At 51.4% G+C, this 16,731-nt stretch overlaps 4 protein-coding genes across 4 annotated transcripts; 2 read left to right on the top strand and 2 right to left on the bottom strand.

The window, feature by feature from the left end:
- Positions 1-1,715: 1,715 nt before the first annotated feature.
- Positions 1,716-3,155, bottom strand: BCR38DRAFT_346257 (serine/threonine-protein phosphatase 2A activator 1; the record flags this gene model as incomplete). Its single annotated transcript, XM_040856245.1, has 2 exons — positions 1,716-2,075; positions 2,127-3,155. The coding sequence occupies 2 exons, from the start codon at positions 3,153-3,155 to the stop codon at positions 1,716-1,718; spliced, it is 1,389 nt and encodes a 462-aa protein (XP_040714419.1).
- A 309-nt stretch (positions 3,156-3,464) lies between these two features.
- Positions 3,465-6,495, top strand: BCR38DRAFT_439126 (uncharacterized protein). Its single transcript, XM_040860613.1, has one exon. It carries the CDS (start codon positions 3,790-3,792, stop codon positions 6,262-6,264), a length of 2,475 nt encoding a protein of 824 aa, XP_040714418.1. The 5' UTR covers positions 3,465-3,789; the 3' UTR covers positions 6,265-6,495.
- Positions 6,496-11,185: 4,690 nt separating this feature from the next.
- On the top strand, positions 11,186-12,651 carry BCR38DRAFT_243245 (uncharacterized protein). Its single transcript, XM_040854412.1, has 3 exons — positions 11,186-11,844; positions 11,940-12,045; positions 12,228-12,651. Exons 1-3 carry the CDS (start codon positions 11,287-11,289, stop codon positions 12,239-12,241), a joined length of 678 nt encoding a protein of 225 aa, XP_040714417.1. The 5' UTR covers positions 11,186-11,286; the 3' UTR covers positions 12,242-12,651.
- Positions 12,652-13,387: 736 nt separating this feature from the next.
- BCR38DRAFT_486844 (cytochrome P450) lies at positions 13,388-15,370 on the bottom strand (the record flags this gene model as incomplete). Its single annotated transcript, XM_040864079.1, has 4 exons — positions 13,388-13,543; positions 13,703-14,560; positions 14,632-14,994; positions 15,056-15,370. 4 exons carry the CDS (start codon positions 15,368-15,370, stop codon positions 13,388-13,390), a joined length of 1,692 nt encoding a protein of 563 aa, XP_040714416.1.
- Positions 15,371-16,731: the final 1,361 nt, after the last annotated feature.

Below are 16,731 nucleotides of genomic sequence, written 5' to 3'. Positions count from 1 at the left end.
CTTACCAAACGAGGAATTGGGTGGCTAGTGATATCGAAGCTGTAGTACCTGTTCTTGAATTCATGGGAGTCCATAACATGAAGCATCGTGATAAGTCAAGACTTGTTAAGAGTAAACTGATTGAGTCAAGTAGTGATGTGATTCAGGGGCTGCCACGCGTTATTTCACCGTTCTTTCGTATTCAGGGGCACTTGTTTGCTATTCCGTGAACTTGCTTTAAAGTTATATAGTATCAGATTTACTTTATTTCAGTCTTATAGTTGGTCTAGTTATCACTCTCCGGAATGTGACTTTATCTGCCAATATTTATTCCTTGGTCTATGTTTTTTCGTTTGAGCGTGGTACACAGATGTCGTGGGGACATCCCCAGGCAATTACTTCTTTATTCCCTTGGCCCTATAAATCAGTTATGCATTAATGTGGTACGACACTCAACATTAACATAGAATTAGGTTGGAATTCCGTTCTACAATATATGAACCCCTCAATCTTTCATTTTGCAGCATCGTTGCCATAACATCTGTGTCGTTAACAAATGCCATTCACAGCTCGAGTAGACAATCACCACCACGGGAAAATTATGTTGATGTAAAGGCAAAATTTCTAATTGAGTGGGCTTGGTTAGTGAGTAACTCGTGAAATAGAGGCTACCTGCATGGGTAGCGTTTGTTATTGAGGTCAGCAGAAATGACACCACTTGTCTGGTCACTTAAAACTATCGGGATTGATAATGTTTCTAGGGCCTACTAATCCGGGCGTTGGTCTAATTTCTCAAATACTAAGAAGGATAGTTGATTTGGAAGCAGGACTAGTTAAGGACGAGATAACTTGAAGTGCCTTACTGAACTCGAGATATGTTAACATTGAGATCTAGCATCAGGTTACGACTCACACTAGGTCGAGTACGCACCGGCCATACCCTGAAGAAGACGCGCCATAGCGCGGTATTGCCGAGCTTTATTGCTGCATGATTCTCCTTAGAGAATTCACGAGTATCAACTCAGTAATTGGAACTGTTGGTAATTAATTAACTTTTGGGGAAGAGCCTAGATGAGGTCAAAGTTGATGAGAAGCCTTTTTGGTGGCTCGATGAAAGAGCACATTGGTAATTCATATATACTTCGCGATAAAATCCATTGAAAGCAGTATAAAAGCATCCAGAAGATCACTTAATAATACGAACTCACTACAGGACCCTGCGTACGTAGGCAAGTCAAATACGCCATTGAGCTGCAATACACAGTTCACTAACCACCTGGCCTTCGAGGAGCTATGTCTGGGTTGGTAGCAGACACCACTCCCGTCCAATTATGGGCGTCGCGAATAGTTACTAACTTCATCTCTTCAGACATGTTGGTTAGGCCTACTGTTGAGCTCTCATTTTCTCGTGTATCTCAATGTCTATGATCTTATAACAAGCAATATTCACAGCACAGCCACTATTGACTTTACCTGGCACCGCAGGCTATTGATGCGGCGTATTAATCGCCGCGTGATAGAAGGTTAATACACATTGGTGATAACAAGATGCTCAGCACAATCGAGTTCTTTTTTGTCTATATGTAACGCGATCCTTCCTCCGTCGTTAGACAGCAGAAATGTCGGCGCATGTGTGCGAATATGGGTATCTTCTGGTTTCTTCATCTTGCCTAAGTCCTGTAATGTACATGGATACGGCTGGATTTGCAGTTCAAATGCTTGCAACCTCATCCAGTTCATCGATTATTTCCTTTTGCCCAAGATCTTATCGGTGGCATTTGCGTACCGGTTGGTCGAGTTGGGGGAGGTGGTCGCATGGAAGATTGGCCGCTAATCCACGGAGCTGTGGAATAAGGAACGCCAGGTCCACTAGGTGGCATGCTTGTTGCTTGGGCCCATGGAGCAGCTGTACCAGCAGCGCCGCCAGGGGCTGGCATCGTTCCTTGTGAGGCCCTAGGCTGATTCGCTAGATGGATCGAGTTCTGCGGCTCTGCAGCGCCCGGGTCTTGATCCCATGAGAATAGGGAACCGAACGTAAAATGTTGGACGACAGGAAACTTGGAGAGGACTTCAGCGTTGAACATCTTGATCATTCCCTGTTTCATGCGTCAGCGTATTCCGATGCTCAAGTCATAGCCGGCTGATACCTTGTTGATTTTGCCCCAACCGTCTCGTACGCCCGAGATGTCGAACAGTATGGGGCTGTGTTCCCAAAACGGCCCAGTTTTGACATCGTTGATGAAACCTATCGCAGAGAAGTACATGTTTCTCTTTCGCTCCTCCTCGACATGATCTGATTTTGCTACTAGTGCAGGTTTGGGGACACGGAAAAGAGAGCCCTCAAGAGGCATAGGCTCGTCTTCTTTGATTGCACGGGTGAGCTGGGCCGAACCAAAGACGTATGGGAGGAACGAATGATCGTCCAATCCCCAGACTCCGTGAGAGCCCGCGGGTTCCAAGTTGTACGTCAAGATAAGTCGACGAACTACGCGGAGGTAGGGTTCGAATACACCGAGTACTAGATTCCGTTCCGTGTCGCCGTTTGGATTTCCGTCCTGGAACGCACCGAGCTTCCACAGACAGCCCAAGAATGCGAGAAAGCTCAGCTCATGTCCTGTTCCGTAGTCGAGTCTTTGCTGACTTCCAAAACTCCCTAAAAGATAGGCCTTCAACTCATCTGCCGCCGTAGCTTCCGTGTGTTTTGAAGTTGAGCCATACTTGAGCACGGGCTCTGGCATATACTCGTCGAGCAACGACTGCACCCTCTCATCCAGGAGCTTATACCATTTGCGAAAGCTCACGTTTCCAAAACGTCGAGGGCCTGGATCAGGAGGCGCTTCGTCGATGAATGAGTTGATCTTGGAAAGCATTTGTTGAAGTTTCCTGGCTGGTTCGGCGGGTTGTGTCTCGCTCTCCGAACCAATCTGGAAAGTCTTGATCACTTCGTTGCCATCTTGATCCGTGACCTTTCTTGGACACATGGCCCGGTTGAGCTGCAAGACGAAGGTTCCTATGTCGCGGTACGCCTTCGACTTTAAAAAAGCCTTCACATCTGGTCCGTCGTTGATGCGTTTGGCGGGGTTGATGAAGGTGTGGGGTTCGGTAGGGTTCAGTATTTCAAGCGTTGGAAACTGAATGGCCTGGTTACCGGGTTGGGTTGACGATGGTGCCTCCATGATGCAATTATCGATTCAGGCTCTATCGAGTGTGTGGAAGAGGCACGCTGCTCAGGTAGCATTGAAGCGTTCTGGATCAGCACATGCTCTAATTTGCGCTTCTAGATTGATGTCAGGAAGGTGCCGATGGGTCGTTGGCCAGAGAGCACAGCTTGACGTAGAATGCAAGCGCCCCTCCAACGCGGGGCGCCCACATTTGCTTAGGGATAGCTCTCCATCTAACCAGAGTAGGAATAGTGGCCGGCGTCTCGGTCAACGAGTTTCATTCAAGGCTGACGCGTGAGTGAGCGTGTCCCGGTGTGACCACAAGGCAGGCAACCTTACAGACTACACATAATGGGGGTTAGGTTTCGAGTCTGGTCAATTGACCGCCAGACCTGACGAGCACTGCCTCAAATATAGATCGAAACCGCAAGAACACCTTTGTCTCTTGTACAGCGTCGAAGAAAACACTCATTTACCACCGAAAACTGCGCCTGCATTACCCCCAGTTGCGCTTAAGGCTACACCAAATCGTCAGACTTTTCAGTCTGGGGTCGAGTCCCTAGCAATCAATCCTTGACCAACTTCAGTAACCTCCAAGACATTAAAGGCACTCGTATCTCCTCAGCAAGCAATCGCCCTCGCTCTCAACATGTCACCAGCGAAAACGAGGAATAGAGCCCGTCTGGAAGGCAACGGCTCAGCCGTTCAACTCACCAATAAGCCCGACATCGATGTCTCATCCAGCTCTGATGACAACGACGAAGGAATTCCTAATAAACCAACTCCAAAGAAAACCATCAATACATTAGGGCGCCCAAGTCTGAGGCGAGCTGCCGGCTCAGGCCAGTCGAAGCGGCCTAACGAAGACCGCAGCACCCCTCATCTTCTTGATTCTAAGAGGCGGAGAGCTGACGATGGCCGGACTGCATTCAATATACCAACGTCTCGGTTCATCGCTTCAGATAAATCTGGCTATCCCAGTCCTGCTTCAGCCCACCTCGTACCTTCCATCGAGGGTATCGAGGCACGAACGAGAATATCAGCCAGTGCCGAAGATGATGTTCCGCCCGAGCTACTGAACAGAGTGAACGCTTCTATTCTGCGCCGCCGCGATGTTCCAGAGTCGCCTAGTCGACAACTGCTCCGCGACCAACATGCCGATGTGGAGCATCAGGGGCAAGGAATATCGGATTTTGAAATTGACGCAGATGTCAAGGCAGATCCTATACAGGAGCTGGAGCTTGGGGATGAATATTCAAGCATTGCACCAGCCCAACCTCAGATGGCGGCGCTTGAAGATACAGAAAATGCCCTTGAGAGAAGCGATGGTTCTGCAGCTGGAAACGACAGCAGTACTAGCAAGCCTCAGCTTGACCATGAGCTATCGAGCGTGCTGGAACGATCAATTGACAGTATGAACGGGTTGGGGGGACAAATCGGAGCCCTTGGCTCGCAGGCCTCATCCGCCCAAGACAGATGGGAGGCTCCAGAACAACCGCAAAGAGACCCTCTGCCAACGTTGGTCAAAACATCCGCTTTATTGAGGCGATCTAGACTTGGGCAGGAATCAAATAGCGCAACCGCCGACCAGGAGTACTACAATGAAACGGAACAGGACCGAGAGATGCAACCACCTGAGTGGAGAGAAGACCATGCGATTGCAGTTCAGACTATTGAGGCAGAAGACGAGAATCAAATCGTTATCTCCATAGTGGAAGTTGACGAGCAGCCAGACATTGTTAATGAAGATCATGCTGGACCACAGGATGCTAGTAATCCACCTAACGAAGCATACGTTGACTCTGATGTTACTTTTGACGTCACCGACACCGACGATGACAATGATAGCGCTACCAGGCGATCTGGGGATGGGGCAAACGCTGCCGGCGTGCGAGCAATATTTGCGTTGGACGTGCAAAATTTAAGAGCCAGACCCATTAAGTATGATGAAGACTCTGTATTCTTTGACGCGCCACCCGCTTCAGAATCAACAATCATCCCCTTGTCGTCTACAGAGTTCAAGGCAGTACACAAGTTCATGAAACGGCGGGGATGGACTGGCTATCAGCGCAACTGGGAAGCCGAGATTCTACGGCGGGATCCGTCCACAACGGGTGGCAAAGTGCTCCTGCGGTACCTATTAAAGTTTGAGAGACTTGTCAGGATGACACCGAAGGCTCTTCGGATCGCAGAACAGAACCGATTTCTGAATGAGCATAGTGACCTCTTAAGGTTCTATTTCTACCAGATCGATGCCAACATTGATCGAATCCGAAGTCGGCTGCCTTCTTTCACGACTGAATCAGAAATAGCCGAGGCCAAACTAAAGAAACGCAAAGCGATGGCTCGGGATCTCATCAAGGTCATTATCCCCATGCTGGTCCGTGTTCTTGGAAGGGCATGGAACTTAGGTGACGCCGCCGAGGTTGGTTCCTCATTCAGCAGTTCTACAATTCAGCTCCTTGCGAGGGTAGTTGGCTGGCTACAGAAGCTGTACAAATCTTGCGCTTGTGAATCCGAGAAGTGGCAACTTGAAAAGAAACCAGAGACCCAGTACGCTTTGGTTCAATGGCAGAAAGATATCAGATCCAGGGAGCAACTCGGTCCTCTTTTGAACGAGCTACACGCTGTGCTATCGCAGGCGCCTGATGATCTGCTCAGGGAGGAGCAACGTATTCAAGACAAGGAAGAACGCCATCTTCGGAGCTTGGCGCGACAGGAACAGTTAAAGATCAATTGGAAGCGTCAAGAAGAAGCAAGGCAGAGGGGCATTGAGGAGCAAAATCAGAATGTCGCCAGATCAATCCGTGGCCGTCCTCCGCTTCCTCGGAGAACTCCGGCGCCGTCTAGCCAAACTTCGTCTCCAATGCCCCAATACCAACCCGTCGGGTGGAGGAAAGAAGAAGAAGATTTTCTTTGGAAGATGATGCGAGACACGCTCCTAGACATGAAACTGCCACATTTAGCGAGGATTGCAATGATGATAAGTCACACAGAAGGGGAGACGATCGAAAAGGCCCAGGAGATCCTCGAAACTGTAGCCAGACACGGCTGCGGAGAAAGCACAACTGATTCAGCTATCCAATCGTTTGTCCAGCAGTTGATGAGCCAATGGAAAAAATGAGGATCCGAGGAAGGACTAACTGGCATCGTATAGGTATTTGTTCTATTTCATCGTTTGCAGAGATACCCCAAAGGCGTTACCAGGAAATGCCCATCACATCACATGGAGCTAGAGCTCGTTAGGAGTTAATGTATGCAACGGCTTGCTTCCACTTCGCGCTATAGCCAGCAGAATGCATTAGGGTATGCATTTGGAGCGAACCAACGATGACATGCCACATGATAGAGATTATTGTGTCTGTCAAATCATTCTGCATGCCTTGAATCAGTTAGGCCGGAGTACGACACCAAAGTCTCTGGGCAGCGTTAGCCCCGTCCTCGCTGCAGAGTTAGTTACTCAAGTAATGCGATAAGCTGCGGCTTGCCAGCGCACTGCATGCCCGACCTGCATGTCAACGCTTTGGTAGTGTTGAGCGCTGTTTGTCGTAGCCAGCGGCGGCACGAAGATGAGACGGCATTTATATGTCCCATGCTTTTGGTCCCCTCCTGCAGACAGCGTTAAACTGAATCTGGGGTTTGACCTCCCCACATTCCCGGGTTTATGGCCAGAAAACTGAAGTCAGACACCGATTGATGCTGACGGAGCCGTTTGACCGGCTTCAACAAATTTCTTGAATGATTCGAGATAGGAGCACAAGAGCCGCTTCGTTATGCCCAACTTACTCCAAATGATTGTATAGGAAATATCCTTTGTCTGTTTCCTATAGGCCGAGGATAACTAGAGTTGAAGCAAGCACGGCCGGTTTAGACTTTCCACTTGCGGGTAGGCTAGAGCTAAGGTCCTACCTACCTACTTTCCTAAGGTTGTTAGCCAGACACGCTTGGCTAAGACGTGACTGAATTGACTTTGTTCAGCCATCTACATGTCCGGATTCCGCGTTAGGTCTGCGATTTCCACCCTGCTCGAGCGGCACCATCCACAGGCTTTATCGCCTTCGCGCCTGGCCCAGCCGAGTAAATGGATCATGACGTTACTCTTTGGCGCGCATCCAGATGTGTTTGATTTCCTTGGTACTCCATATATTCCATTTAAGCTTCAATACCGAAGGTGCCATCCCAGGCCTGATACAAGTGGCACACGGCATCCCGACAGCGCATGAAGAAGCATGCTTGATATCCAAAGCTTGGTAATCAAGGGATGGTGGTCTGTCAACACGACACGAGCTTCCTGTGTGTGCCATCTAATGGTTCATATTGCTTCACATGCCCATGCTTGAGGGGTTTTAGTACCTGACTTTTCGCCGCAGTCAGGCGAACTCAGCGCTGCTGGCCTCTCTCGACCCCCTGCATGTGGAAGTTGATCGGTGGCAGGGAGGCCCTAGTCTACAGCGATTTGAAGTGCTCCGTGCGGCGTCACCGTTCGCGCCAGCTCGCAATTGATTGAAACAATTTTACGAGCTGACCTTATCCTTTCCTCCTTTCCCAGATCTATTCGGGACCGCGAAGACAACAACCCTGTTTGTACTTGTATATGCGCGCATCGTGTGTATAGCCGCTTTCTTAAAAACTGCTTCTCTTCGGTTGTCGACAAGGAATCGCTCCTATCAGTCAGGCTTTAAGCGGATACCGGACGCATTGCGGCGCTTAGCACGTTCAAGCCAGGTCAGTGAACGAACCCCGACTAAGCTCGACCCCCTTTGTGACGTGTCGAGGGCGCGAGTCACCGCTCTGCATTGGAAGTACTTTACTCCATAGCCTAGCCCGGCTCTGCTCCCGTCATCATTGGAAATAGAAGCCATCGCCTCGAGATACCCTCTTTGACGCATCAAGTCCACTTTCTACTTCTACTGAGCATCAATTGCGGCTGCAGCAGACCGCCTCGAACCGCGAGCTCTAGCTGACCAGCAGCAGGAATAATCCACTTAGCAACCCGTCACCACAGCCAAAAGCTCCAATCAGGGACCTCACCCCAACTGACTATATCGGATCCACTATCGATCGAGCATCATGTCCGAGTCTGAAGGTTTCGAGGTCGTTCAACATGATGAGTCTATGCTTTCGGGCGAGGAGACTGCGGGGACTGCAGGGACCGGCGCGACCGGGTCGCCGAAGTCTGTAAAGAAAACTACCAATGGCTCCAAACTTGAGGGTACTACCGGCCTGAAGCGACCGGCGAGTTCGACGACATCTGCTGGTCGTCGTCCTGGCACAGTTTCCACAACTGGAATCAAGCCGTCAACTAGTTCTACAACTAGACCCACTGGCGGCCTGACCAAACCTCCAGTTCGGGCTCCTTCAACCACTGGAACGAAAAGACCAGCAGGGAGTACCATAGGCAGTTCAAGCGTTGCTCACAGGTCGCAGCCATCCAAGGACGAGAAGGACAAGACTTCTCTGACATCTGCTGCGCGTCGAACATCAACAGCGCCCGTCGGCTCGACGGCGACTTCTCCCCAAAAGACCACCACGCGGGCTCCGAGTTTAGCCACTACTTCCGGCGCTGCTGTCCGAAAGACACCTACCGTTGCATCCAACACCGCTTCGCCCAGAAGCAGCACAGTACACAAGCCCACCCCGTCAACAAGTGCCACGCGAGATGCCCCAACTTCTCGCACCGCCGCGTCCACGACCCGTCCTGCCGCTACGGGCGCAGTCGAAAAGGCCAAGCAGCGTCTGTCTTCCGTCGCAGGTTCAGCCTCGACAACCGTCGCGAGGCATACCGCACGGCCATCGACCGGCTCGGTCTCGACGTCTGCAGAGGCTACCAAGGCCACCGAAGAGCTGAAAGCCAAACTGGAAGAGAAGGAATCCGAGATCGAAACACTGAAGGCGCAAGTTGCATCATCACAGGAGAAGGTTGCCGAGCTGGAGGGCAAGATCAAGTCTGAGTCAGAGAGCATCAAGAGCGCCGAAGACGATGTCCGCAAGGGCCACGAGCAACTCATCGAGACGCTGAAGTCTGCTCACGCATCTGAAAAGGAGACCCTGGGTACAGATCTCTCACAAGCCCTCGAGAAGCTCAAGATTGCAGAAGAAGAATTGGCGAATCAGAAGGCGCAGCTCAACGAGATCACCAACTCGCAAGGAGACCGGGATGGAGAACTATCGACCCTCCAGAGTAAACTTGAAATCCTCGAGGCTGAGAAAGACGCAAGCTTGAAAGAGAGCGAGGCGGCAATCGCAAAGGCGTCTGAAGAATACGCGGCCAAGTTGGAAGAACTGCAAAAGTCTTTGGAGGAGCAGCATGCTGCTGCCGTCGAAGCTCTAAAGACTGCCCATGCTGCCGAACTAGACAGTAGCAAGGCGGATTGGGGCGATCACCAACAAGCCCTGGACACACTCAAGGCTGCCAACGAGTCTCTACAAGCCAAGGTTGACGAGCTGGCATCTTCGACGGAAAGTGAAGGCACCGCTGCGGCATCCAAGATCACTTCTTTGGAAGCTGAACTTGCAGAGCTGAAGGCTGCATCTGAGCAGGACAAGGTGGCACTGGCGACAGCTCAAGCCGAAGCCCAGGAGTTGAAGACAAAACTTGAGGAGGCGCTTGCACTAGCGGAAGCGGCCAAGGCCGAATTGGCCACGGTGACCACGGAGTTGGCTACGATCAAAGAACAACTCAGCACGGCGCAAGAAGCTACTTCGTCGCATGCTGGTCTCGCCGAGGAACTCGAGAAGATCAAGAAAGAACACGCAACGACGATCACCAACCACGAGGCGCAACTTAAGACCATTTCAAAGGATTACGAGGACGAGATTGAGAGCTTGAAGGGTGATGCCTTCTTCAAGCGCAAGTTCCATGAACTCGAGGTGCAACACAACGAACTCGAGGGCCAACACAAGGAGCTCGTGGCCAAGCATGACGAACTGACGGGCACTCATTCCGAGCTTGTGACCAAACACGACGCATTGACCGGCACGCATGACGACGCTACGAAGAGCCACGCAGAGGCGTTGGAGGCCGTCAAGGCAGAGCACGCTGCGGTCATCGAGGCGGCTCTGAAGGCCAATCAAGAGGCGAATGCTGCTACCATCGAGGAGGCGATCAAGGCTAAGCAAGAAGAACACGCTGCTGCCATTGAGGAGGCCCTCAAGGCCAAACAAGAAGAGCAGGCCGCCGCGATCGAAGAGGCCCTCAAGATTAAGGAGGCAGAGCAGGCTGGAGCCATGGAGGAGTCCCTGAAGGTTAAGCAAGAAGAGCAGGCCGCAGCTATCGCGGAAGCGTTGATGGCCAAAGAGGAAGAGCATCAGAAGGCGCTTGACGCTCTGCGGGCTAGCCATGCCATGGACTTGGAGAGTGCAAAGAGTGGTTTAACGGCCGACAACGATGCTCATCTGGCCGAGCTGGACGAGCTGAAAGCCAGCCACGCCAAAGCAATTGAGCTTTTGAAGTCCGAAAGCAGTAAGGCTCATACACATGAACTCGAAGCTTTGCGAGCATCTCATGCCGAGATGCTCAACTCGCACAAGCAGGATTCTGAGGCCCTGATCGCTCAGCTGAAAGCCAGTCATGCGTCAGAGCTGTCATCTAAGGAAGCCGATGACAGTTCTCACGCTGAAGAATTGGCTGCTCTGAAGGCATCCCTCGAGCAGGCCACGTCAGAGCTTGAGGAGGTCAAATTCGGCCAGAGCACCGCATTAGAGGCTTACAAGAAGGAGATCGAGGAGGCCCACGCAGTCGAGGTTGAGAAGCTGATCACTATGCAAAGCGAGGCCATGGCTGCTGTGAAGGAGGACGCCGGGTCACACAAGGACGAAATTGCCGCTCTCGAGGCCAAGCAAAAACAGGTTATCGACGCTCTGATGGCAGACCACGAGAGCAAGTTAGCGGCTGCCGCTGAGAACTTGGCCAAGCACGAGGTAAGAAGACATTGTAACTTTTGACATCCCAGGCACTGATTATGAGCAGGCTTCCGCTTCTGAACACGAATCAGCTTTGACAGCCCTCCAGAATGCGCTGGCACAGGCCCAAGTCAAGGCCGAGAACCTCGAAGCTGAGTTGACTTCGGCCAAGGCTTCAGGTGACATTTTGGCCAAGGTCCAAGAGGAGGTCGATGAGCTTAGGCAGCAATTGGCCGGAGCAAAGATGGACAAGGTCAATCTCGAGGTGGAACTCGATGCTCTGAAAAACCAGAAACCAGACACTTCCGCAGTCGACACACTCAAGGCAGAGCTCGAGGCGCTAAAGACGAAGCATGCTGAAGAGCTCGAGGCCATTCAGGCCGCATCGCACAAGTCGACTAGTAACCTGGATGCCTTAACAAAAGACCATGAGGCAAAGACGGCGGAGCTCGAGACCCTCAAGGAGCAGCTGTCGGAAGCCAGGGAAGACGCAGCTATCGCAAAGAAGGAACTTGAGGCCATCAACAATGACGTTGATGCAAAGATGAAGAGCCATGAGGCCGACTACAAGGATATGCATGACACCTTGAGCCATCTGGTTGAGGAGCAACGCCAGAAGGTGGAAGCAGCCGAAAAGCAAGCAGCCGACTTGAAGGAAAAGCATGACACCTTGAGCAACCTGGTCGAACAACACCGCCAGAAGGTGGAAGTAGCCGAAAAGGAAGCAGCCAACGTAAAGTCTAGATTTGCGGAAATGGAAGCCCAGTTGAAGGTTAAGGATGCCGAGATTGCCGAAGCCAAGGTCTGTCTACCCCCTGTTGCCCATCTTCGTCCGCTGCGTTATGACGATGCAGCGAAAATACCCTTTATAGGACAGTGGAACTGACCTGGTGGTAGGCCCAGGCAACCTTTGCAACGAAGCCCAAATCTGGCCTTGCTGCAAGCAGATTTGCAGGCGCTGAAGACAGCACTGACGCCGAATCGGAACTTCCTGCGTCGGAAGGTGAGGAGTCTGATTCCATGTCAGCAGCATTAGCCTCGGTGCGCAGGACCCCCAAAGGCCATTCTTGTACACCTAATTACACCCTCATGTACCACCTGCTCACCCCCATCCCATCATCTCTCCCTCTTCTCATACCAACGTCAAAGATTTGTGAAGCTGTACTGACAATCCGGCCTCGACAGATATCACAGTGTAACATAACAATCGAGCACATGAAGGAAATCGACCGGGATATCAGCGAACGAAACCTGCGGTATGCAGAACCCCCTGACGAAGGCCAGACCACCAGTTATGGCTTTCGTTTACTATCCTGGAGGGCAAAGAACAACGTCATCTAGCGTAGTAATAGAAGCTGACGTCCATTTCACAGCATGCTCAAATCCATGACCGACGTCAAGCAGAGCTCTTAGACGGCGCTCTGCCGCTGGCTGCTCGCGAACGCGTCCTTCCACTTTATGGATATTTACGACAGACTTCTCTACACACTTCTTTACATTCGCGCACTGCTTCGACCCTTCGACGCGGGCTGTGAATAGGTTGGCTCATGTTGGCCCACGACCGTAATCTTCTCTTTTTGAACAACTGAGGCTGTTGTTGGTTCTTTCGATGTTGCGGCAGGAGGGTGTTGAGTCACTCTTACTAGCCAACTTCCTCCCTCTTTTTTGAGGGGGGTTGGGTTGGGGGGTGCAGTGGTGGCTTACTCATCATTTACATACCCCGCGCTGCTGTTTCATCATCGTTGTTTTCGACGGCGTTTTCGATTGATTCATTGCCCTCTGTTCGTTTTTGCCCAGAGGAGGAACGAAGATTTATATAATACATGCTTTTGTTCATGAGCACAAAGCCTACTTGTACGAGTTGGGGTAGGGGATGATAGAGACCGGGAGGCACTGTTGACGTGGCATGATTGTGGAAGTATTAAGCACGCGCAAGTTGGAGTCTTAAAGAACCTTGTAATAAACTACCCGCGATGTTTTTGTGGCTAAAATGAGATGCTCCTTTTGCAGGGGAGGGGATGGAAAGGGAAGGAGCTGTGGTTGGTGGATGGGTGGAGGAGGCAGTGCTTATTCTTTGGAGTGTGGATAGCCGTCGAATGGACGATACCCTTTTTGTTTCTGACGCTGCATTTGCCGTCCTGAGGTGGAACAGGGAGGCTTGCATTGTGAAGAGGCGCGATACTATCATGCCGTCCAATAGATCGTCGCTAAGTCTATTCTCTATATCGTCTCTACAGCATCAGCCAGAATCTCGCCTTTGTCATGGTTGTAAGACGGCACACATTTTGCTCTTCAAAAAGTTACAGAATCTGTTCACATCTAGATTCTGGTTGGTCACAACTCAATTATAGTAACGAAGTACCAAGTTCAACTTTCTCATCCCCGGCCGCAGCATCCGGTTTCACGATATTTCGCAATTCGAACATGGTCTGGAAGTTCTGCTGCTTGACGAACCAGGCATTAACCAGTTTCCACTCCTGCTTCGGGTCTTTGAAACGGATCTATCGAGTTGATTCACGTAAGTATTTTGGTTTAGGATCGTTCAGAAGACAAGAGTACAAGGTGAGAACAATGGAGAAAAAGAAGAGAGAAAGGATAGGGAAAGGGGGCAAAAGAAACACAATCGCGAAAAGGAGAGGGGGGGCCGGGGAGGAACTCACATCAAACCTCCTCAACAAACTCGGAACCAACTTGTAAATCTCCAACAAACTAATGTTCTTCCCAATGCACGTCCGACTTCCCATGCCAAATTGGAACATCATCCCATTCATCGTCTTGACCCTATTCTCATCTTCCACTCTCGCAGTCCCCGTCAGACTCTCGTCCACGAGCCAGCGCTCTGGCCGGAACACATCCACGTCTGCGCCAAAAATCTGGGGCCGGCGGTGTATAACCCACGCCGAACAGCCCACGATAGTACCTCCTTTGACATGGTGTCCCGCGATCTCCATCCCGGGCTCGGGGACAATCCGCTCGAGCGGCAGCCCCGCCGCCGGGTGCAGCCGGAACGCCTCCTTGATGCAACCATCAAGGTAAGGCAACTTCTGGCTCTCGTGCCAAGTAACGAGTCCCGTCTCGTAATCGCTAAAACCTCCGCCCCTACCAAACTCATCCAGCTCGTTGAGCAGCCGGGCCAGAGCGGGCGGCGTCCGCAGGAGGTAGTAAAAGACGCTCGCAAGCGAAATGGCCGTCGTCTCCGACCCGGCAAAGGCCATGGATACCGCCATGGTCTGGACATGCTTATCCGTCATGAAGTCTGGTCGGGCCTCGCGGGCGGCGAGGAATTTGGATAGTAAGTCGGGTGACTTGACCGCGATTTTGGTGTCGGTTACGGGGAGGAGGGGTTCCGATTTGGCGTGGTAGGTTGAGGAAGAGAGGGGGGTGCCTAGACGTTCGGCCATGCGGGCGCGGGCGAAGTAGACTACAGGGAAGGTGGACTCAATGAGGCCCCATTGGGAGAGTTTGAGAAAAATGGGGTTCTTTTGGAGGATGAGGTCGAGGAAAGGGATTTGACCGATCTGCATTCGCTTGTTAACCTCCCAGCCATAAGACATGTTGGAGTGACGAGGCAGGAGACAGGATGACTCACAGGGGCGACATATAGGAACAACTTAGCAAGATACGCGACCATCCCATCGATATCCTCGTTCTTCTCTATAAACCCATGGCGCTTGCTGTACGTGATCTCGCCGATAACATCGAAGGCGTAGAATTGCAGCCACCGGGTAAAGTCACAGCCGTTGGGGTTGTTGACGTAGAGGCGCTCCGTCTGCGCCAGGAACAGCTTGGTCGTGTTGTCGACAAAGGGCTCGTACTGCACCAGCGACGACATGGAGAAGGCCGCGTTAACGCACCGCCGGAACTGCGCGTGGTAGTTGTTGTCTGTCGTGCTGAAGAGGGACTCTACCCTGCGGCCCTGCGCTATCGCTTGTTGGACTATGTAGAAATCGGTCTAGGCCGGGGCGCGTCAGCATCCAACCATATCTTTGTGCTTAGTTTAGGAGGAGGCTCACTTTAACGAACCCCTTGTTCAGGCCATATATCGCCTTCAGAGCCTTGGGGTCTGCGAATGAGAGCACGTTTGGCCCCAGCCGGACGACATCACCGTGTTTTGCATGTAGTTTCTGGTGCATCACTTCAGGCCGGCGGTTGTAGACATACCAGAACCTCCACCAGTCCGTCAACGAAGCCAGGAACGGACCTGGATACTTGCTCAGTCCATTGTGAAAGCGATTTCTGATGAGCCAGGCAAAAACGCTGATAATCGATATCGGCAACCAGTATTGACTTATAAGTGTGACCAGCACCGACGCATTGGGTTGGTCCATTCTGCAATCGGGGAATTTCCCAGCGTACGCAGTTGATAATACTAGTTGCTCTCCGAAGGTATGTTAGGAAGGGTTGTTGAAACCCATGCGTGGATATGTTCAAGATACGATAGGTGTTGGGGTGCAGTGGCTATAGGTGACGACTGGAGCACGCCTAGACAAGACCCAGAACCCCAGTAATATATACAAAAGTAATACATGAAATCCCCATACAAGCAGAAGTCTAGGTGAATCCCTTGCAACAACGGCAAGACACAGATGTCTTGCCGTTGTATCTCGGCTAGCTCTTGTCTCTCGCTCGGTTATCTGCCAAACGTATGAGCTGCATCTGTGGGGGAGGCAGGGGTGGGGGCGGGCACTCGTGAACCGCGGCTGGATGAATTCAATTTGAGCCCAAGACTGTCATAGCACTTGTAATCATTGGCGGCCCCGTTAATAATAGATCGCTGCACATCTGCCGTCTCCGGCTTAACCGTAGCCGCGCTTCGAACGGCCATGGCATGAGGCCCAAGAACCCGGGGTCTCCACTATGCTGTTTTCGAGTCCGTCACCATGCTTCATGCCTACGATAGTCCAGTGGGGAAAACGTGGGCATGGGGGGCGAAAGTCATGACAGCCATTCACCTCTAGCTTAGACTTCCCGAGAACCAGTGACGGCATGGTTGGGAAAGATGGGATGGTGTTGTCTGGTCTGAGAATGAAGACGGCGAGCTGAACCAGCATACATACTCGGCAGATGTGTGGTCCAATGAATCGAGTTTAGGTGGGACAAAGCTAAACTCGTCGCTACAGCGTGTGTATGTCATTCTTTCGTCAGAAGCTGGGGGTAACGCGCGAGTGGAATGCACCTGGATGAAAAAGGGGGGTATTGTTGGGACTGAAATAGTCATTAGGTCGTACATGATTGGACGAGGGGTAATTATTGTCCGTATTCAGCAACTTGAGAAGCAAGGGAACTAGGCGGCTGACGGTGATACGAGAAACCGTCGATAGTACCACCGTTAGATATATGAGAAACTGTGACCGGCGACCGTAATTTTACAATTCTGCAGACAAGGGATTGATTCGTAAACCTCCGTTACAGTGAAATCACCCGCGGCCATAGCGTAGTCAAAAGCCGAGTGTTGCACCTATTCAAACGGCTAGTTGGCCTATTTCAGGTAGGCTTGACCTCGGAATGGGCAAAATGTAGCTGGGAAGAAAAGAACAACATGAACAACAACAAAAAAAAGTGCCGAACGCGCACCAAAGGGATAATAAATTGTGGCTGTCCACATGGTGCCATTAGACGTATCAGAAAATGCTTAGCTGCTCAAGAGAAGATGGCCTGCGTTGACCATCGGCAGATGTGGAGGGGTCCT

This window comes from Pseudomassariella vexata, assembly GCF_002105095.1.
Source record: "Pseudomassariella vexata strain CBS 129021 chromosome Unknown BCR38scaffold_9, whole genome shotgun sequence".
In the NCBI taxonomy this organism is placed as follows: Eukaryota; Fungi; Ascomycota; class Sordariomycetes; order Amphisphaeriales; family Pseudomassariaceae; genus Pseudomassariella; species Pseudomassariella vexata.
The sequence above is the reverse complement of the archived record's forward strand: the minus strand, read 5'-3'. Positions and strand labels throughout refer to the sequence as shown.